At 41.9% G+C, this 22825-nt stretch overlaps 1 protein-coding gene across 2 annotated transcripts in view; it reads left to right on the top strand.

Annotated features, from left to right (window-relative positions):
- BRF1 (BRF1 RNA polymerase III transcription initiation factor subunit) overlaps positions 1–22825 on the top strand; it is a 174540-nt gene that overhangs the window by 32300 nt on the left and 119415 nt on the right. For both annotated transcript variants that reach the window (XM_040557923.1, XM_040557922.1), the window contains one exon: positions 15708–15881. In XM_040557923.1, coding sequence (XP_040413857.1) covers positions 15788–15881 — 94 coding nt within the window. In that variant the 5' untranslated portion in view covers positions 15708–15787. The remainder of the gene's footprint in view (positions 1–15707; positions 15882–22825) is intronic.

Here is a 22825-nt window from a genome sequence, read left to right on the forward strand (position 1 = left end):
CTAGCTGCTGTACTTCTTGCATGTGTCTCACTTCCTTTCCTTGCTCAGGCTGATGCCTTTAGGAAACTGTCCACTTTTTCTTTTTTTTCTGAGTTAGTGACTTAGCACAAAATGTGAGGAGCGCTGGGAGCTGGTATGAGGTGTGTTTTGGGGGGAGGATGGAAGGGGGCTGGGGGATTTCCCCTTTCAACTATCTTGGGTAAATTCATCCTCTAACACTTACCTGATTTCTTATTTAAAAAAATAAAAGTGAAAAATTCTAATTGCTGACAGATTAGGAAAATGCTCTTATCAAATACAAATGATTAACAGCACAGACCAGGCTGCTCCAGTTGCACCTAGTCTTCAGGCTGAGGTTTTTATATGATACCTCTCCTGTTTCTACCCCTGGGTCTGCCATGAAGTGAAATGGAGGAAACTGGCTTTGTGTGAAAAAATCAGGAAATCAGTAATAGCCCTTAGTTTGTCATTCACCCCTCTCTAACTACCAGCCTCTATTTTAAATGTGACATGAGTTGTCAGCATTTGCTAATCCAAATTTATCCTCATTTCCAAAGGTGAGCACAGCTATCATCAGCAAATCAGCGTCTGTAAATGAAGAAGATTTTAGAGGGGTCGCCTTGTTATTCTGAGTCCCATGCAGCTTGCCAAATCCAAGCGGGTGTTGTTTGCTTACTTCTGTGGCCATGAAAGCTCTGCGAGCTCAGGGAAATAGCTAGAAATAAAATTATTCAATGTCAACTGAAATCTTCTAAGTGATTTCATAAGCAGCACTAATGTGGGTGAATAGCTTTGCAAGTGCAATCTCTTTCCATCTCAGAAAATGTATTTCTATACCTAAAGGCTTCTTTCTTTTGGGGGGTGGGAGGTGATGAAGTAGTCTGATATTTTTTAGCTGCATGTAATCTCTGTTTTAAAGTTTAAATACCGGGAAAATAACTTTCCAGCTTTCCTAATGATATGGTGGGAAAATATGGATCCTGAGACTATTCAAAATCATCTCAAAATAGATTTAGAAACTACTGTTCTACCACGTGCTAGAAAAAAATACTGCTTCTGGTGCAAGCTGAATCAGTTGTTGAGCATGTCAAGGAAGAATACCACTTTTCAAGTGATTTTTGGAACAAATCCAGGGTGCTTGTGAGGTGACGTTTGTTGTCTGAGTGGTCTGTGTTGTTCCAGCTGGCCCTATACTAAAAGTTAACTCTTGCTTGCTGCCAGCTTCTTTCTTGAGAGCAAGTGGGTATATGTGGCTTTGGTCAAAATAACGTTGTTCGGCATCCTGTGGGTCATAAGCGTACTTCTGTCTCCGTTCTCAGTCCACAGTGAACCTGCCGTACATTGATGGAAGATAGGGTGCAAAATACACTTAAGGAGACTATTTCTGGTCGTGCAGAACTGGGAATAGAAATAATGTTCTTTCTGATGGATTTCAGGGATGCTTGCATGTTCTTTTTGTCATTGGTTAGACACTTTTCCTACTGTATGTGTGGGTAGTTCCTTTTTTTTAAGAAGGTTGTGTTTTTTTGTTTGTTTTTTAATCAAGGTCTTTGTCGTAGAGGGCTAAAGCTCTGAGGTTGCTTGGAATTTCTGCGAAACATTGACTTGTCATGCTAGGAAAGTCAAGTTGTGAGCTTACAGTGGCACTGAATGTTAAATACTAAATACTACCCTAAGAAAATTTCAGAGTACAAGGGAGTCTAAGTGGTGACGTGGAAACAAAAATCAAGTTCTTCAGAGAGTACCTGTGGAGTGTCTTGTCACACAGCAGAAGAGAGGACCTGCCTCTGTGGTGCGGTGCGGAGAGCCGCCTGCTTTCTCCTCCAGGTGCAGTCACTCAATGTCAAGCTACGAGGGATCTTTGTCAGATACCCGTTCCTGATTTAGTCTGTGGGAAGGAAGACGTAAAAAGGAGACAACATAATAGCAGCCACTTAAAACAAAATGCTGTGCTGAAGTTTTGGAGTGTTCTGGTTTCCAAAGGATAATAGGCACAGTTACAAGAAACTGAACCCATGATGGATTTGGAGGCCTCAGAAACATGTGGCTGTGCCAAGGTCAGCTCCCTCTCTATATGAGCATGGCTTTCAGGAGGAACTTGAGTGCTGAAGCTTATGATAATTAAATCTGGTTTAAACAAAGTGGAGCCTATACTTCTTGTTGTGTGATAAAGTAACAGGGCGGTGTTTGATCGTACAGAAATGCTAACTTCTGCGCCTCCTGCAGCTACTTTGTCAGCCAGGCCCATGATCATATGGGCATCGGGTCATCATGCACAAAGCTAGGCTAAATTTCATCTGCCTGTCTGCTTTTCTTACTTCTCTAGAGTAAAATACAGAAGGTAGGAAGGAGAAAGGGCCAGATTGTAACAGTTCTGCAGGGGGAAGCAGGGTCATTGGTGTTGGTTGATAGAGCGGTACAACCTCTGAGGCCTTCAGAGAGGAGGCCGCTCATAGCGTTAACAGATCCGAGGCAGGCAGTTGATTAACTGTTTGTTTTTTCTTGTGGATCTTAAGAGGTTAGTAAGTAGAACTTTGTGGACTCTACCAAAGCAATATTTATTTTTTTAGGTTCAAGATGATGCTGATGTTAAGTGATTCCTTAGGGCAGCTTCCTTGATTGTAGCTCCACAAAGTCAAAGAGGAGAAAAGCAAAAATTAATTTTGGTGTTTACAGCACCTACCAAATTGAAATTCTGAGGCAGGTAGTGTTTTATAGCCATCTTATTAAGAAAAAAAAATCCAAACACTGTCACTAATGAGAAAAATGTTAAAAAGTTAAGACCTGTCTGTTTCAGGCTTGGCCATTATTGAGACGGATCGTTCTCACAACTGGTACAAGAACTATTTCTGAGATAGGTTACAATCAATATTCCTCCTTGTGTTAAGCATCAGTGCCTACCCTGTAGGAGCAGTGGTGGTGTCAGGGGAGAAGAATCCATGTCTCCTTTAATGAGGTCCGTTAGGTTGCTGCATAGCAATCATCACATAAATCCACTGATTTCTGTTTAAGTCTTTAGTCAGTATGTTCTCTGGTAGCTATTTTTCACCATGCCATATTACCTAGGGGGAAATGAATTAATAATGTATCTAGTCTTGGATATGTATGTTTAATGGGTAATCTCACATCCTGTCTTGGAGTCATACCGCACAGAAAACTGTGTTGCAGTTGATCTTTGAGGTTTAGCACACGAAGAGGAGAATGTAGTTGTGCTTACCTGAAATTTCCTTTAACTACTAAGGACCAGCACCCAGAAGCTGAGTGGATCATCTAGAAGAGCCAAGGAAGTTGGTATCTAAAGATTTGATTGTGGAAGAAATTCCACATAATTTGAGTGGTGATGTTTTTATTGCTGTTGGTTGTTTTTCTCAGTGTCATTAAAACAATATTTAATTTAAGAAAACTAGAATGGAGTGGTGACTATGGAAAAGCTTTTCATAAAGAGGTGGGAAGTGGAGTAGGTGGATCTTTGCCCTACAGGCTGTGTTATTTTTTCAGATTGCCATTGGGTCTGTGTTGATGTGCTACCAAACTGTAAATGGGCTGAAATGCTGCTGTACCGAGCCAGCAGAGATGGCAGTTTTGGGAACATGGGGAGAGGACGTTTCCTCCTCTTCTGTACATTCAGAGCACACAATGATTCTGTCGTAGAAAGTTGCCCTTCTCTCTTAAGCTTTACGATTTTGCAAAAGCATGAGAACTTCAACCTAGGAAATCAGCACGGCCTGTTTTTCTTCCATGGGATCGCTCCATAGTGTGCGTTTTTCTTGTGTCTTGCTCTTCCTGGATTCATATGTTCCAAGCAGCGGGGCTTTCCACCAGTTCCCTTGGGAAACCGTTATGAGGTCCGATGAGTTGTGTGGTAAGTTCTTGTTAATATGGTGCTTACATTTTCCTTTAAGTTCATGTTGTTAGTTCTTAGTCATGAGCTCATGTTCATTTCTATTTATGGCTTAAACTTCCATTATCTTCCAGAAATCTAGTGATCTTCTGCTCCTCTCTTAACAAATCATGTTCAGTAATGTGATGAAGGCTGGAAGTTCGATCCCTGGGTCTTTCACAGTCGTCATTGTCGTCATCCCCCCACCACCATGTTCTCCCTCTTTAATTTGAGGGTGATTGGGGTTCCTGAGGAAAGCAAAGTCTGGGGATAATTCCCTCCACCTGGAAAAGCTGCTAGTTGTGTATTTGTATGTACTGCATAGGTCCTTATAAATGGAAGAGATTACATACATAAAGAGGGATACTACTCAAATATGCCAAATATTTTCCAAGAGGGACGTGTTGTCTCTGTAGAAATACATAGATGGCATTGTAGTTCTAACCCTTTACTGGAACAGTCTGTACATCTGACTTACATAAATGTTATTGTTTAAAGAAACGTAGGACTGTGTCTGAAATATGTGCCTTCTCTCGTTGGCCATAAATCTCCTCTCAACTCCAAGCCAAAGCAGATAGCACAAGAGACCGGTTTGATAAATAGCATCACCGATCTATTTCATTGTTTAGCTGAGATTTGTGGCAACCTTCACTTATTTTTAGTTTTAAAAGGAAGGAAATGCAGAAGTTGAGGCTGAAGCTCTGTCCCTAACTTCTTCCATCTTCACCATATGGGCTGTGCACAGATAAAATTATCGGGCAGTGATAGCTCTGATCTAAATAGGCCTTTTGTAGTAGTAAAGGAGAGCAGCCCCCTCACATTCATACTCCTCGTTATCTGTAGCTGATGGACTCAGCTGCCAGGGACAAACTGAGGGCAGAATTTCATTCTTTAGCTGCAGCCTGAATAAAGATTGATGCTCTTTTACCTAACCGCTGGGTTTCTTATCCCTTTTAGATAAAGGAATGAAATATTTGACTGCTCTTGTCAGCCTCATATAAAAATACCTTAAATAAGTATTAACCTAATACAATCTTTCTTGTTTTTGTTATGGCTCTGTGCCTTTTCCAGCTTGATTTCACTTCTCTTTCTGCTTCTGTTTTTAGATCATGTTTTATCTCTTATCCCTTTGATATCGTTAATAACTGCCTCTTTTTTTCACCCCCCCAACTACTTTACTCTGCATCCTTTTTCCCTTGATGCTTTCTCTCCACATTTCCCTTTTTGAGGTGGTTTAAGGAATTTGCCAATTAGTTGATATTTATGAAGTTTTTACTTTTGCAATTACTGTGTCATACATGTTTGCCAGCTGGGTATGGTCTGGATGGGGAGAGAGGGCCTTTTGTTACATTTGCATGTAGAATAGGGGAAAGCAAAGAAATGAATTTAAAAAAAGAAAAAAGGCAACCCCAAGCCAGATCTTGGAAGTAGTATGAGGCATGCAGGCCTTTTCCAGTCCTGAAGCAGCAGCAGTAACCTTAAGGCCAAGTACAGGTTGAGAGCAAAGTGGTATTAGTCTCTGTCAGTAAGGTTTTTTCTGCCTGCACAGTTGGTTGGTGGGGAGTGGAAGTAATTTACCACTGTCGGTTGTATTTTGACAGAACAACTGGCATGCAGAAGAGCGGAGCTGAACTCTAGGGGAGGAAAATTGTTCTGCATGTGTCTGAGGACAAGTAAATTCTCAGGCATGTAATAAAAGATAAGTATTAAAAAGGTGGACAAGGAAGGTAGGGAAGGCTTACAGAGATGCACAGGAGCCTTTTGGCAGGAAAAGGGAAGGGCTGGGCTGGCTTTTATAGCAGGGAAGGTGGATTAAACTTTTTTTTAAAACATTCTTAGTATGTATGATTCTAGCTAATAGTCACTGCAGTGCAGTGGAGAGGTAATTGCTCAGCTGCAGTCACTCAATTGCTTCTGCTCTTGTCTCCATCTCCTTGCCCTCACCCAGCTGCAGTTCTGGCCAGGGGATACCTCCAGCTCCTGCCTCCTCCTCGCCCAAGTGGATCAGTGCAGTTACTGGGGTTCCTGCCTGTTTCTGTGGTGTCCGCAGGACTCTGAAAAATGGCTCCTGTCAGTTTTCGGTTCTCACTCTTTTTTGCCTTGCAAAAGCCCTGATCCGCAGGGAAGGCACTAGAACTTGCTGTCGGCGAGCAGATAACATTGCGCTGATTTATACACCCTTCGCATCTATAAAGTTTTCCATTGCAGCAGTGAATCCTGTTGTGTTCAGTCCTCACTTTTGTGTTGTTTTAAAGGTTCTGACAACTCTTACCAATAGGCAACAGATTCTTTTTTCATATGATGCTGCATTCTTAAATTTTCCTACTTGTGTAGATTGGACAGAATTGTTTGTTGGTTAAATGCTTTTTGCTTTGTAGGTGGGAAACAAGTTCTGATCTCTCTAATAATACTTGAATTACTGTTTTTTAAAACTTAAGAAAAAAATCCAAACTGTCAGATTATGTCATAAGCAAATTTTTTTCTTACAGTAATATAGAAATTTTGGATGGTTGAGCGTAGTGCTTGGATCAGCAGTAATGCTGTGTGACAGCAGAAATATTTCATTTCTTGTTGTGACAAGACTAACAATTGGTAATTGGTAAGTGTGGAGGGAAAAAAAAAGCCTTACGTGCATACAGGTATAGAAAAATCAGAAAAACTGTCATTTAAAATGTAATTAAAAAAAAATCACTGTCCAAATACAACAGAAGAAGCTTAAAGCATAGCCTAACTGATGGTGCTGTCAGAAGGAAGCCTTGCATGCTCAATAGCTACCATGACCTAAAAGCTCCCAATATCCTAAATTTTTCTTTCTAATTCTCGTAACGTCAGATAAGTAAGGACTATCTTATATTAATCATGCGTGTGCTCTCGGTTCTTGCCAGTGGTGCGGCCTTCCAGCTGTTTCAACTGTGAAACAGGCACAGATCTTATGTGAGTAAACAAAAAAATCAGTTGACAAAACTTCAGGAAATAAAAAGGGTTGTACAAAACCCAACCACCTGAAGCATTTCAGTGCACTAACAACTAAATGAACGCGTTAGCTCGTATTTAAGCTGTGATAAGTCAGACTTGCATAAGCAGGTTGGATCAGAAGAGCAGCAAGGGCTGGGAGCGGTAGCAGAGAAGCGGGAGGAAGCGTAGGTATCATGTGTACACTTCTCTTTGACCCATTTAGGCTGTGCTCTCACATTCGCTTTAAGTCGATCCACGTGTGTGCTGCTGCTGACAGCAGTTCTCCTCGCCCCAGCCACCTTCTGCCAGCGGCAGGGCTTGGGAGGCCGCTTGTTGAGTTATGGGGGAGCTGCTCCAAATGAAAACTTAACTTTCTGTTCTTTGGGCTGATTTTCAGCAGGGCAGGTTCCCTCGTCTCTATCAGAAATGTAGGGCTGGAGGTGGGAGCGCTGCCTGCAGCAACGGCTTGGGCTTCAGCTTGACTCAGTCGTGATGCCGTGCCTTCAGATGTGAGTGAATCAACCACATGTTGCTTTTATGGGTGTTTTTTTTTAATGTCGGCATCAAGTGTGGTTCTCCTACGTGTGATAGCAGAAGAGAAGTAAAGTTCAGGAAGGATTTTATTAGCAAAAAGTTCTTTAGCTGGATTAAAAAAGCAAGTAAATAATAACAAAGGATAAGAAGCAGGCAAGCTACTGTCTAAGGATGATGGGGCAAGAGAGCAATAGGTTAGGTACAGCCCTTGAATAAACCCTAGGGCTTCAGCAGCCTGTTGTTGAACCCGGAGTAGTGTTTACATGGATAAAATGGGAACGAGGGTGCAGCAGCAGAAGTACCACCTGCGAGGGGAGCAGGGTTCCAGGAATTCAACGCAGCAAATTGGAGGAACCACTCACAGTGCCAAGGTTTTCAGAATTTGTAAGGGAAATGAATTCAAATGGCCAGTTGCTGTTATATGAAAAGAGCCTGTCCGTGTGGGAGTGATATCATATAATCAGGGAATGGAAAAAGGGTTTGGGGGGGGAGTTATGTGGGCATTTCGCAGGCCTGTTTTGGCATTAATGGAATACAAGGACCAAATTTGAGGGAATGAATACTTAAAGAAGTACGGATAAGTGCTGGGAAGAGATGTTAACAGCAGATTTTCTAGGTGGAAAAAAAGTAGCTTAGTATCAAATATTTAAGAAGTAGTTGGGGCAGTGACGACTACTTGAATTTTTAAGCCATTAATCGTGACGGCGCCTGCTAGCTCTCTGTAGCTGAACGAACGAGCCTCTGACACGTGACAGAAGGGCTTCTTCACCAGGAGGGACGGCGAGCTGCAGCTGGTGGTTGGGGTGCTCTCCTGGGAGGCTGAACGGCTGGGTTGGGTGGTTGTCAGCAGGCGGGGAACGGAGTGCTGCAGGTCTCTGCACCGAGGTAGTCTGGTTCTGGCCATACGAAGGTAAAGTGGAGGCATCAATCCTTTGCTAAACAGGTCTGGGTTAAGATTTTATTTCACAAGGGTTGTTTCACAGGTTTGATTTTTTTTTTTCTGTGCATCCCCTCCCAGTTGTGCAGGCACAGCTGTGGGAACAGCCAGGGAAAAGGCTGGGACCCCCTCCATCGCGCGGAGACCCCAGCGGCAGCCGGCTCCTCCGGGAGTCGCCTCTGGAGTGCTCAGTCCTGGGCTCTACACCTCTCCTGGGGGGCCTGGGGCTTGTTCTGGGGAAAAGCACAGGTCTGGGGACTGCAAGCACCTCGGCAGCAGTGGGGTTGGGGTTTGGGGCTAGGCTGAAGTTGGGCAGAGCGTGGGGGTGAGGCCAGCATCTTACATCACTCTCCGTGTAGGCAATGAGGTGTTACTGGGAATGACTCTTAGCCATCCTTAATAAAATTAAAGCTGTTGTGCTAGGTCAGCGCTGCTATAATGCCCTGCTGTGCTGCTGCTTTTAGTGCTCATTGGCCGTTTTCCTTGCAGGCTCGCAGAGATAAAGCTGCTTCTCACTTGCCTGTGGTGCCAGTTGCTGGAAAGGCTCAGTGTGATCGCTGCAGTCAGCGCTGTGGTTTCCTCCCTTCCTCCCGCCATTGTTTGGTCTTTAAATGTTTTTCTTGTCTTTGATCATGGGACCCTACTCTTGATTAGGCTTCTGGGACGGGCCTTCATAAACGTAGCCGTGCTGATATTCCTGGACTTTCCCTGTTGTGGCTTTGTTTGTTTTACTTGTTTGTAATACAAACAGCACAGAAGCCTGGCATGGAGCAAAGAGCAGGAAATTCATTCAGGCTTTGAGCTGGGACTTACTGAAATTGAAAGATATGACAAAGCATGCAGGGATGCCCGCACATAAAAACTGCTCTTTTTCCCTTTCCAGGGAGTTCTTTTGGTGAGCTTTTTCAAAGCAAGAAAGTAAAAGGAGCATAAAACCAAACACAGAATGAAATCTGCACATAAAATTCAGTCAGTAAAGTAATTCAAATTCTGAAAATGAATACCCAAGTAAAAGTCACCCAAATCATTTCCTTTAATAGAATCTAGTGTTTGTTACCATAACAATCCCTTTTTGCAGAAGAAGATTAGTGCTGTTAACACGACTCTGTCGTCGCCCAATTCAGGTACTGTTAGTTTCCAGAGTCCCTCGAGCAAATTGCAGACGGGGAGGAAATCTTTATGCTTTGATTTTGATGATGCAGTTTAGTATTGTAATAACAATTCATTTAAGCTCCGGCTGTGTACTGCCTGTTATTTCCCTGGAAACTTATGAAACTTATGAAAAGCGCTACTTTGAAATAGCAGCATTACAGTCCTTGTTGGTGTGAGGGAAGAGCTGCGGATGAGCAGGCAGAAGCCAGATGAGAGTAATAAATAGCTGCAGCTACTTGACATAACTGACTTTTAAGGGATCCAAAAAAAGGTATGATTCCTCTTGAAGAGTGGAAAAGAATGAGATGTTTCTGTAGTAACAAGATCATAAAAGATAGAAAATTGCTTGTAAAGAATGGGTCTGATTTTTTCCCCATCTTTCTATTTTGCTTCTATAAAAACTGAAGCTGCAGTTTTGCTATCAACTGCCACTTGTGTGAGCATTTAATATTACCAAGTTTTGCTTCAAATCTGTTTTTGTGGCAATGACTGCTAACCTCTACATTTTGTTTTGTAATAACAAGTTTCCTCGGTCCAAAGCATGTAAATTTTCTGAACCAAAAGGACAGAAGAATTCAGCTGTCCTATCTGAACTTCTCCCTTCCAGGCTTACATGCGTGTCCAAAGCACTGAGATTGGCATCGGCTGAGAAGAGATGAGAGTGTTTGTTTCAGCGTGCTGGGAGTTAGATGGCCAGAAACACTTTTTTAGTAGACTTGGAACTAAAACCAGAAAAGGGCCTTTTGTTTTCAGATGCAGATTCAGGAGCGTGATAAACTTTACTACTTGGTAGCCTGGGAGCTTGATTTTGCGTGCTGCTTACAGAAGTGCAAGCTTCTTTTTCTCTCTTCCTTTTTTTTCTTTCTCTATTCCTCACCCTGCCCAGTATGATGTGCCGTAGAGAAGTAAATGTGAACTGCTTGGTATCTGTCCTACACATCATAAAATTTCTGTTGTTTCTAGACTTTTTTTATTTCACTCTTTAAAGGAAAATAAATTTACTGTTTTACTGGTGAGGGAAGGAGGAGGATTTTTGTAACCTTGCTGATGGGCATGTCCAGCCTCTAAAAAGACAGTTCCTAGTCCTTTTTCCAGAGATACAGCCACCATTTTAATGCCATCACTAAATTGCAAGGGCAGCATGAAGTCTAAGCTTTGATCTTATAGACTGTATTTCTTCTGGGTCAAAAAGAAATCCCAGGTTCTGTCAATGATCTGTAAGGCCCAAGAAAGAAAATTATTTTTGCACACTACTGATACACAAAAAATATACGTAATGGAGGTGTGCTTTACCTCTGTCTGTTTCTTGTCTTCTTGTTCTCGTCTTGTCTTGCAATTTAGAAAAAATGCAATATGCATTTATGACTGTTTCGCACGATGATATTACTTTATAATACTGAGATAGTAGTTGCAAGTTTTTTGCGTTGTCCTCTCAAGCTTTTTTTTTATCATTTTACTGGGTATAATGGGTAAGAAAGTCAGAAAGTTGTCTTGCATTTTGTTTTGTAACCCAGAGCATGGTACGGTTTAAAGGTAAGTTCTTTTCTTTTCCAGCCAGTAGAGCAATTCAATTTATTTGATGAGTTTGTAACGCTGCCGTGTAATCTGGTGAACACTGGGTTGAGCAGATTGCTAATAAATTGCATTGCGATGTCGGGTATTCCTACTGTTTTGGCTGAGATCATAAGGCTTGCTGCATCCTTGCAGAGAGCTGGACCAGCTAGCTGCACACTGGGACCATATGGTCAGACCAGCAGCATGGGCATCAGCCAGCACTTCGGGCTGATTGAAGCCATGCTGCTAAGCGTAGAGCAAACGAGAGATAGGAGAAGAACAAGAAACGGTGGGTTATAAAATGCCACCCAGCTAGCAAAGAGCACGGGGAGTGGAAGTACATCCAAGGGCTGGTGGACATGCTGCAGTATTGTGGGTTTGCTGGAGGGAATTACTCATCTTCTGAGCCCCAGAGCTGGCAGCTGCTCGGCAGCTCCTCCCTGCACTGCCTGTACTGCTGCGGTAGCCGCTCTGAATGCTTAGCAGGCTTGTAGATACCATCGCACTCCTACGAGGGCTTTTCATGTTGAGGACCGGCAGTACGAATGGGAGTTTGGTCTCAGTTCATATTTGTCTTTCTTGATGCTATCTGGAGCGTCATATAGAGAATTTGTTTTGATGAGTTATTTTCTTATGCCCCATTTTTCTTAAATGTGAGCGTCTGCTCTTCAGATGCTAACAGAGTAAAATTGCTGTACTTATAGTTAAATAAAATAAAACATCTATGTTTTTCAGCTCTGGAAATACCAAATTGGTGAGATTGGCAGAACAAATAGTATATCGCTTTGTGACTTCCATTTGGTTGTCATCTGGCTGAGCTGCGGGCACTGTACAACAGTTTGGTACTGCAGTACTAGCACCAAAACTGTTTAGCTGATACCTGCCTTCTCTTGGCAGTTACCTTTTGAGTGGAAATTCTTCTTGAATCTGTGGAGGAACCGGGAGAAGTACAAGGGATCTGGTGTTCCCTGTGTAGGAATCCAGAAGCGTAGTTAATAATGCTAACTCTTCCAGCTCTTTGCTGCTGCTGCTGTTGCAAAAGATACCAGGAAAATAGAAATTTGTTGTCATGTTAAATTCAGGGCAGGAGGGAAACCCAACGTACCTTTTGATCCTCCTTTGGTAAATAGGAGACTGGTTGCAGAATGTAAATATTTATCTTAGATGATGATGCTATAAATAGTACATTTATCCCTCTTCTGTAGCAGATGAGGACAAAACCAAGTTAGTCATCGAGATGCATGTTGCTTCTAAGATGCTGCTGCTTGTTCTGCATAACGGTGTTCCTTTGGGGGGTCATTGGCAGAATCACAGTTGTATTTTTGCTTGAGCTGTCTGCCTGACATAATACTGCAGAGCAGCTTGAGGAAGTACCAGCACACAGATCTAAAGCCTTCGCTGGTCTGCAGAAGGCCGTGTACAGCACGTGATGAAATAGCATTTCCTAAGTGGGATGAGTACCTTTCTGGGCTTTGGGATCTCTTTGGTATTTGTCCGTAGACAATGACTGGCCACCCCGAAAGTAATTGCATTTTAAAATATTGATGCTGGGTGAAAAGCTCAGCTAAAAAAGTGTATGTTACTCAAACAAGCATACTATTTGCCTAGGATGGATTACGACAAATTGTATTTCAACATTTGAAATTAAGGTTAAATACTCAGAGAATATTAATGGTAGTTTGGGGGTGAGGCCAGCTGGTGGGAAAGATTGCTTGTGGGGAAGAAAAAAAAAAAAAACCACCTTCCTCAATGTTATTGAGTGCCCCACGAGGTGTGGAGCTCTGCCTGTATGGGAATGGAGTTCCTGGGAGGAGGAATGCTTTGTAGTGGGGACAGGCCAGGAGGGTGCTGGGGTAAAAGCCCTCACAGACACTTGTCCTGTTCGTGCTCTGCATCTCCAGCTCACTTGGGCTGGTCCCTGGTACGTGCCCCGGACTGCTCTGGTGGCGATGTGGCAGGCTTCCTCATCACCTCTTGTGTGGTGGCTGCACCCTGCGGGTCCCACTGCCCTGGGGAGCCAGGCTGGCCCTGCGGGCCTTCTGCCTTTAGCCCCGGAGGCCTTCAGGAGAGCAGGCGGCTCCTCCCTAGCATGGGAGCTGCTCTTATGTTTGTTGTGAAAGCTTTACTTAAGTGTTGTCCGAGTTTTGCTTTTAAAACTTCTGGAATTGTTTCCTGTTACCAGTTGCCTTTGTGACTTTGAAGACGTGGAGTCAGAGGGAATGACGTGCTCTCGCTGCTGAGGTGATTCCGGTCTGGATCTCCTGAAGCTGGGGGAGGCACAGTGGTGTGGTCAACTCTCCTTATTTCTTCATTTGTTTTTAAGTGGTTGTACATCTGTGTGTAGTGCATAAAACCTCTGCAGATAACAGATCTTTGTGTCTTCATCTTGGCTTGATAAAACGTGACAAGAATGGAGAATACCACCAGTGAAAGACACTTCTGACCTAAGAGCCCTAATAGTCTCCTTGGGGTCACAAACCGCAGGGGAGCTTCTCCTTGCCTGTGCTTCATGCTCTGTCAGATGGTGGATTGCTTCCGATGGCTCCTTATCTGTTGCCTGTCTGTTCTCTTGGCCCAGAGGCCTGGGTAAGGTGGATCCAGTGTGGCTCTTCTTGAAAAATAACCTTGGAGAGTAGAAATCTCTGTGGTCTGTCCCCTCATCCTGGGGCTTGGTAGCTGCACAGCTCCTGCTGTCACTTCTGTGCTGTGGTGGGGTGCTCTCAGGTGTTGTAAGGGTCTGTAAAGCTTTGGGGATGTCCACAGCTCTTTGTTTTTCCTGTGTGAGGAAATGGAAGAAGGTGGCTAAAGACTGGGTCCCAGTCCCCAAACTGGGGGAGACCTGGGGCCACCTGTGCTGGCTGCAGCCTGAACGCTGCCCTCATGTCACTGCCGGATGAGGACCTGCTCATGTCTTGCCTTCTGCTGCACTGGGTGGGTCTCTCAGGGTCAAGTTGGGGGGATAAAATAGGAAGCTTAGATGATAGGAGGTAGCTTTCCCTAGCCTCACTGATCCCTGCTGGCCTCTGCTCGCTCAGGGTTGTAGTTCTCAAGGGTAAGTGTTTGGTTTTTTTGTCCACAGCTGAGAACAAACTGTTTCTGTGCTAGAGGTATAGAAGCCCAGAGCCTGCTTCAGAGTACAGGTCGTCGAATGTGAAATAAAACTCAGGGGAGGGAGAGTGCTAGGTAGTGTCTTAATTCTGGGGAGATATGGTGTTTGTATTTGAGACTCTAAGGCATCAAAGCCACCAGTCCAGTGCCTGCTAATGTTAATGGAAAAGCAATTCACTTAATGGGCTTTGGAATACTCTTGAGTAGCTTATTGTCCCAGTACCTCCTGTGGAAGGTGATGTATCCTTCCTGTCATTACTACTTCATCCAAATGTGTTGTACCCGATTGCCTGAAGTGACTTCATGCGCTCAGCGATGAGATCTCCTCCTATTGCCATCCCCACAGAGAGCAGGAGTTGCAGCTTTGCTGTAGCTTCTGTTTGTCCAGAGTTTTTCTGGCCCTGGTGGATTTCTGGAGTCACTTTTTATTAAAGCCAAATTGAACCAGCGCTGTTGGCAGAAGGTTGTTCAGAGGTTAAACATTTTACCATGTTATTAGTGATGATTATGTAGGAAATTTGCATAAAATTAAGAAGTGCAGTGTTTGCAGGCGTTGTTGGGGTAAGTGTTGTGCAGTCACCATCGTTTTCTGCAGAAAAGGTTGCTGAGGCACGCGCAAGCTTTGTGCCCGCTTCAGCAAAGCTGCTTCTGACATCTCTGAAGGGAACAGATGAGTGTTTCCTGTAAATATGCATACTGGAAACATCTGTCCAGCACATTGAATTAAAGGATTTTTCTTGATGTGCTGTCTGACCCCTTTATGCTGAGGAACTTCAGTACTGTTTTCCTCATGACTTCCCCCCATCTTTTTTCTTAAGCTGTCTTTTCGGTGCACTTTTTTGTAGCTGGACTTGTGAGAATGGACTGAATCTTGCTTTCCACATCTGTCTTAGCAGCTGTACCGCTTCCTGCAATGAATCATCCAAAGCACTTTTTTTAATTATTATTATTTTGTTTAAGGGTGAAGGCACATTTGTTTTCCTGGAGCCACAAACGAGTCTCTGCAGTCTGGCAGCCAAGCCTTAAATGAAGGCGCTGCTGTGAAAGCGTTTGGAGGAAGGAAGTGCCTCCCTATCAGTGGTGATCACAGACAGGCTCTCAGAGCAGCCCCTTTCCTTATGGGCTTAGGCTGTGGTCAGAGGAACTGCAGACTTCATCAGCTCTTGGAGAGATGCAGCAAAACGTCTCATTTGTTTGCACGTTAACATCAAATCTGACATGATCTGATGCTTTCAAAAGCTCAGCTCTGTAGTGCCAATTTTCAAACTGTATTTGGGGAGGGGGTGTAATCTTTTTCTGAGGTGTCTTGACTATGTTTTTGATCCTCTCTTGGAATGATCTTTGCAACTTCATTTTCCAGGGCTCATTGCTTGAATACATTTCAGTTTAGGAGTGCAAATCCAGGCTTTTTTTGGGCCTAACAATGACGTAGCTCCCAGGAACTTGATCCATTGCTGTGTTCTAACTTTTGTATTTAACATAGAGATGAAATCCGAAATCCACCCTCCTGTTTTGTATTCAAACTCCACCCTGAAAAGCACTTCAATTACGAAGTTAAGAATTTTTTTTCCTTGTTAATTTTTCTAGGAAAACGGCAGATTCACCACTTGGGAAACCAGCTTCAACTGAATCAACACTGTCTGGATACTGCCTTTAATTTTTTCAAGATGGCTGTGAGCAAGCACCTAACCCGGGGGAGAAAGATGACCCATGTAATTGCTGCATGTCTCTACCTGGTGTGCAGAACAGAAGGAACTCCTCGTATCCTTTCACGCTTGTGCAATCTGAGAGTTATCACTTGGTCCCCTAGGTAATACACCTATGATGGAGGGCAAAAAGTTCACTGTTCAAGCAGTGACAATAAAAAACATACTTTTAGCAAGTTAACTATCCCAGCTAGATCTTTTTTTTTCTAAATTTGAAAAGGTAAGTGTTTAGGACCTCATTTTATGACTGTTGGTTTTGTATAATGAAGTGAGTGGGATATTTTCCCGTGGTTCAAGTAAAATTCTTCCATTTCTAAATAGACAATACTTAGTATTATTTTCAAGGATCCATAAATTTAAGTCTGCCTACTGTTAGTAACTTAATTTTTTTTCTCAACATTTTCTTCTAGTGTAAAACTGTTTTTTTCCTGTGCTTTGCTAGGGATTCTTTGTTTTTATTAAGAAAAACTAAAAAACAACTAAAAATTAACCCCAAGCCTCGTGCACTGTCAGCATTAAAAAGCAGATCTCAGCTCCACTGGGATTTCCAACAAGATACGTAGATTTCTTTCTTCTAATGCTTGTGGGAAGGACTAACACTACTGATTGAGTTTTAGGGGAAAAGGCACATGATAAATTCTGAAATTTGCTTAAAGATCATTCAGGAAATCAATGGCTGGAGAAGGAGATGCACACAGGTTAGAGTTGCAAGTGAGTAGTCCTTGCTCTAGACATCCCTATTTTTGTTTTGTAAATATTCTTTTAAATCCCTATAAACTTAAATACTGATGGGTATTCAAATTTATTTGCTTTATGTATGTTTTTTATGTTGTGTTGCAGTAACTGCAATTTGGAGTTTAGTATCATGAACCCAAGAGAATACAAGCAATTACTTCTGTATTATTTTAGCTGTCCTTTTCTGCTTTAAAGCAGTTTGTGCATATCATCAGTATTCTATTTGATGTTTTTTCTAGATTGCTTGTTTTCATTCTATATTTCTTTTAGCGGTTAAACAGCTTATCTTTCCTTTTAGGATCTGAGTTATTTTTACTTTTGAGATCTACCTTCAGTATCTTAACATTTGTGTTTTCTGATAATGTTGAAGTCATCGTGTTTATATGTTAAAAAAAAAAACATTTTTGCAGGAATAATGGAATTTAAAGGAAGGCTTGCCTATTACACTAATCTTTTCTAATGCAGTCTTGTACAAACTTTGAATGGTATAACTCTGTTACTGTAAAGAGTGTTCAATTAGAAGCATCACCACTATTGTTTATGCCCATGTCACATTTTTAAAGTAATTTATTTATAATCATTATCTGATGCTACTAAATCATAGTCTAACCATAATATACAAATCTGTTTTTCCTCATTGGCAGTCATAAAAGTATTTGGAACAGTAAGAGCTGTAGTAGGCAAGTAGGTACACTGTAACGCAGCAGCTATCTGTGCAACAAGTTACAACAAACAAACAACAATTCTGTGCTTGTTTGACATATCCTTTTTAAAGTATTTCAGCATGTATCTCAGTAATGTGCAAGACGTACTGGTCTGGTCAACACTTCATAATACCTAAATTCATTTTTCCACCTTTTTTGTTAAAAATAGATCATTTCCTGTGTAATCTTGCATATAAAACAGTAGAAGTATGTTATGAATAAGACTACAAAAACAGTCTCTATTTTTATATTAATATCCCCCAAAACTCCATCTTTACCTGCTTGGTTACTGTGTGGCCTGGGAATCAAGACATGACAGTGCGTGACTCTATGGCTCCACTTTTTTAGTGCTGATTTTTTAAAAATCAAACCTCATTTTGTTGTTGATATTAAGAATGTAACTGTGATACTTTAGGAGAGCGAGTTCAGGTTCTGCCTGTGTTCTGCGGGTTTATTTTTCTCGATTTTGTTTTTAAGTGTTTCAAGGCCAGTGTAGTGCAAAAACAAACCCCAGATTACAGATTCTGAACACTGAATCATAAATTGCTTTTCTGGTTTCTTACCCTTTCATTAGAAATTTGAAAACCTGAGAGAGACAGGTGCGTATTGCTGGCCTTTGAAATTAAAATACATTCGGATCTCCACAGATTAATTATGATGGTCGTTACCAGTGTGTTATATTTGTTTCCAACTTAGATCTGTCAAGGTACAGAAGTGCTGTAGGAGGCAGACTTGCTCCCACAGCAAGAAAGACCAAGAGCAGGTATAGAGAATGGCAAAGTGATGAGATGCTTTAGCAAGAACGAAGATGCATGTTCAGGGTAGTAAGCCTGCGATTGGTTTTGGTCTTGTGGAGAAATCAGTAGAGGATAGCATGCAAAGAGAAGAAATGTGGTGTACAAAATATATACAGTATTTTTATTCAATTATTATTTATAATTTAATATAAATAATTATTAAATTATTTTTATTAAAATTTCATTATTTTATTTATATTATATTTAATATAAATAATTTAATTATTATTTATTTAGATACAGATTTTTATAACACTGCTAAGTAGATTTACAGACTTTAAAATGTTCATTGTCATTGTGTTGGATATAGAACTCTTATGAAGAAATTATTTGGGAGAAGTTTAGAAAAGGAAGTTAAAGACTTTGAACATATTTTAGAGGAAAGAGATAACATGGAAGAAGATGCAATGAGCAGCATTTTTAGAGCTTAAAGATAATGCCTTGATTTTTGGGTGGCCCGAGTGAATGGAGTGACTGGAGTCATAGAGGCAAGAGAGATTAGATGGGAACAGATTAGCCTTTAAAATGGAAGACAGTGCATTTAAAATAAATATATATGATGGTAGAAGGAGCAAAGTATGTATGTGTCCTGGGGAGTTACAGTCAAATATAGCCAGGGGCTGAAGTGATGAGAAATGGTGGTGTGCACTCACCAGTGGCAGGACCAAAGGAGTGGGAAGCGTTTGGAGAGGGAGAACAGGATTTAATTGTCTGCATTGAACTCAGTTTGAGGGAATGGAATGTATTTATCTTATGTGGATATCTGCTTATTCTTCTTTTTTCATAATGTACGTGTTGCCAGCCAACCTCTGTGAAAATGTGAGGGAAACTCTAGCCAAGTCTGCTGGTGCAGTCTGAATTATGCCTGAATAACCTCAGCCTGAAACAGAAAAACATTAAGTTCTTCTTGTTTCTTATGTGTTGTTTAATTAATAGCAAAATGCAAAATATTCACGTAATACAAATAAAAGTTTGTTTTCTTTAAGTTATAGTACTTTTTTTCAGCTTCAAAAATGATTACAAGTACAGCTTTTATTTACAGTTCTTTGGAAAGATTAATACTTCATCTGAGATCCGAGTTCATTTTACATCAGTTTATGGCTTTTAGCTTACTTGACACAGAAACCCACAATGCAGTAACTTTGACATGGCTTTTCCTTTACCTTGTTTATGTTACTTGTCAGTGTTAATGCTCCAAAGGAAGACGGCTTACTAGCCATTAGCTGGATTTGGGAGGGGTTTCATCCTTTGGGCGAGCTACCTTTCAAAGCTTTAATTTATTATTCTCTTTATAAAACATGTCTGTGTAATCAGTGTCAGAGAAAAAGAAAAAAAAATAAAAATCCGTATGAAGGGGTTACTGGTTTAAAACCATCAGTTCTGACGGAGCCGGTTGCCGTACTGCTGGGGCTGAGCAGCTCTGAGCACTTCCAGCGACATCTGACTTCAGCTGGCACTGCGAGTGCTCAGGGCACTGCCGACTACGGCTGGTAATTTGTTTCTTGGAATAGTAACAGTCCTCAGTTGTTTCTCTTTAATGTTTTGAACAGCTTTTCCACCCCTACATATGTTTGAATGGAAACAAAGGGCTCTTTCGCTGGTCCTGCTGTTCCCGAGAGGGAGAAGTTGGGAAGCGCCAGGCTGCGCTTGGAGTGACTTAGGGCCGGGCCGCAGGCTGCGGCTGCCCCCGGGGTCACCCAGAAACAATGGGAGGCTGGCTAGGGCTTTCCAGGTGGGATATTGGTTTGTTTAAATCGAGGCACATTTCATTTTGTTTGTGATCCTTTTTACTACATGCAACTGTGATAAAAACTGTACGACTGTCCACAGTTTTGTTTGTAATATTTTCCAATGCTACCACCTGGGCTTTTTATGAGTAACATTTTGCATGGTAAATATCTTTTATCTCCATCACCACCTTTTTTTCCTTTTTTTCCCCTTTGATGCTCTTTGGAAAATGCACCCTTAGCTGTAAACCAAATCCTGTCATATTAGGCCTTAGTAAATAAAACCTTTTCCACATGAGAGGAGTCCTCACAAAGTTCCCTCACCAGCTATCTTGTGTAAATATCCCAGTGTTTGCCTGCAGAGGTAAGTTCAGGGCAGGTTTTTCCCCTGGGCAGCCTTCTCAGCTTGATGTTGTCCATGTTATTCAGGTGGCTTCAGCGGTGTTTTGTAGTCAGAGGAAAGATGTGGGCTCCTCCCGTGGTCAGTGCAGGGTAGTCAAATGAGACCTTCTCTCTGGATTGTTCATGGAGAGCCTTTCTGCCAAACATTGAAGAAAAACACCTCTTAAATGTAAGCGTTGGGAGTATAAGGCTGACAGGAGAAAGTTTGGAGCCTTGGTTTCTTGTGTGCAAACTTGTGCTGGGTTAGAAAGTGTCAGGCACTTTTCCTCCCCTGCTTCCTCTGCCCCTGAGCCACCCTTTTGTTTGAGGAAGGATCATGGAGGCAATGCAGGATGCCAGCAGGCAAGAAGGATTTGAAAAAAAAAAACCTGGGCATCTCCTCACTGAATGGGGCAGTACTTTGTTATTTCCTATTTGTCTGCAGTACTTACACTCTATTGCCAAGCTATTTGAATGCCTCCCGGTTTAATGTGTTTATTTTCATGTCACAGTAAGGGAAGTTGAGAGTATTTATCTTCATTTTCCAGGTGCAGAACTGAAGCTAAGTGACACATTCAAAGTTACCCAGAAAATCTGAGATGGAGTAAGGAATTGGTTTCTTTTCTCCTGGATTAGGCACTAGCCACTGAACCTTTCTCCCTTTTTGGATTTTGCAAGAGGTGTTCAGCTAATTTCCTTGAGAGCAGCATCAGGTTCTGTTGGCTTCCATACTGTTCATGGGAAGCTTTGTGTAACCTCACCATGAGAGCCTTTGATGGATACATTCTTTGTTCCCCTGCTAACACTTCAAGGTCCGTCTTAGCAAGGAAAAGGGCAAGACTTCTTTATTAGAAATGAAAAATTAGATCTCCAGCAATCTGTTGACCTCTGCTAAGCTTCCTGGAAGCCAGCAGGCCCTAATGTTCCCAATTAAAAAGTTAACTTTTGAAATTAGATTTTCTAATCAACAAAATTTCAGAACTCTAATTAGGGAAGTTAATAAAAATGGTTTCTATTTCTCTTTGGTTATGGGCTGTCTTTTTAGTCACTGGCCTCTTGATTAAATATTATGTTCAAAATGTGGTTTGTCCAAGTGTTGAATTTGACAAAGGCATAAGATATTAAAAACTGATTTTAAATAGTATAGTTAAAAATGCACGTAATATTTACAAAAGCAAATGGCTTCATTTCACTAGATTTTTTTTTGTGGTAAAAGATGCTGCGGTCTTACTTCCTAGAAAGGTGCTAGGACCTAAAGTCTTAGAATAGCCTTGTCCACTTCACTTCAGAATGAAGTTTTAAAATTGGCAAGCTTTTCTGTGGCTGGATTTTAATTGGGAGAGTTTCACCCTGTTAATGAAAACTTGTCATGTTAAATACAGTGCAGCTCTTGTTGTCCCATATTAGTTGCATCTATTTCCAAAGAGCTCATGTATTTTGTAGTATGTGGCTTGTGTGATTCCTATTTGATACCACAAGAGAGAATGCTAGAGTTACAAGGAAGAAGGCTGGTATAGCAACAGAAATTTAGTTTCTGCACCTCTGTTTCTCCCCGGTTCTCCAGCCAGGGTTGGGACTGCTAGAATTAACAGCAAGACTCATGATCTGAAGCCAGCATATGCAATCTCCTTTTCCATGTATTGAAGGGAAATTGTATTTTTTCACTTAACAGTACTGCTTCACACTTTTTTGCCATATAGAGAGATACAGCTACGTTGCTGAGAAGGTGTATTTCATGTTTCCTATCGATGGGAAGGATGGATGAGTTTTCCTTTCCATGTGCTCATTTGATGTAGTATGCAGGCTTGTTCTCTCTCTGTTTTTGTCATGAATCTGAACCCATATAAAAAGCTATTGAGAGATTAACTCTGTTTTGGGAGGAAAATCTCTGGCCACTGCTCTAGCTATTGCATATGGGTGCTTGTTTGAAAAGCACCGTCAACCTGCAGTCATCTGGGGCCAGTCCTCCATCTTCCAGGTGAGCCAGCTCCATTCTCATCCCCGCACTGCAAGGGCTGCTCCTGGTGCTGCCCTGCGCTGCTGGAGTTGTTGGGACAGTCAGAGCTCTCACTCGAAGGTATCTTGCCAGGCAGAAGAGCCTGTGTTTCCCTTAGGTCTTGCGCTGCTCCTGTCAGTCCCCTATGAATGTCTTTGTAGTATCTAAAGTGTTGCTGGGTACTTGCATTTAACACACCGTTTTGTTCCACGTGTATCTGATGGTTTGCAGTGTCTTTTAATGAGAATTATCTCAAGAAGAAAATGACTTGAAGCCTTTCAGACTGGTGGAAAGGATCTGCCCCAGAGGAACAGGGCTGGGGAGGTGCTAAGTGGCCCTCAGCTTCTCCTCTTGTCCTTCAGGGGGAAAAAAAAAAAAAGCCAAAAACTTTACTTGTGTATGACTCAGAAGTGGCAGGAAAATAGTGAATGTGACTGCCGAACAGCGTTATCCCGCAGGGTGTCCTGCCTCTGAAAGTTATTGAAGCTTACCAGAGGGAGACCATGATTTTAATGTGGAGATTCTGTACTTGGGTGATTTTCTTTGTTCCTGTAAGATTTTGGAAGTATAAAAAGGGAAGGGAGCCTTACATTGTGGAGTGTGTCAACTCAACATCTTGCTGTTTAAATTCTTGTGCTTAATGCCTGTTATGGATGCTG

Source organism: Cygnus olor, chromosome 5, assembly GCF_009769625.2.
Source record: "Cygnus olor isolate bCygOlo1 chromosome 5, bCygOlo1.pri.v2, whole genome shotgun sequence".
Lineage (NCBI taxonomy): Eukaryota > Metazoa > Chordata > Aves > Anseriformes > Anatidae > Cygnus > Cygnus olor.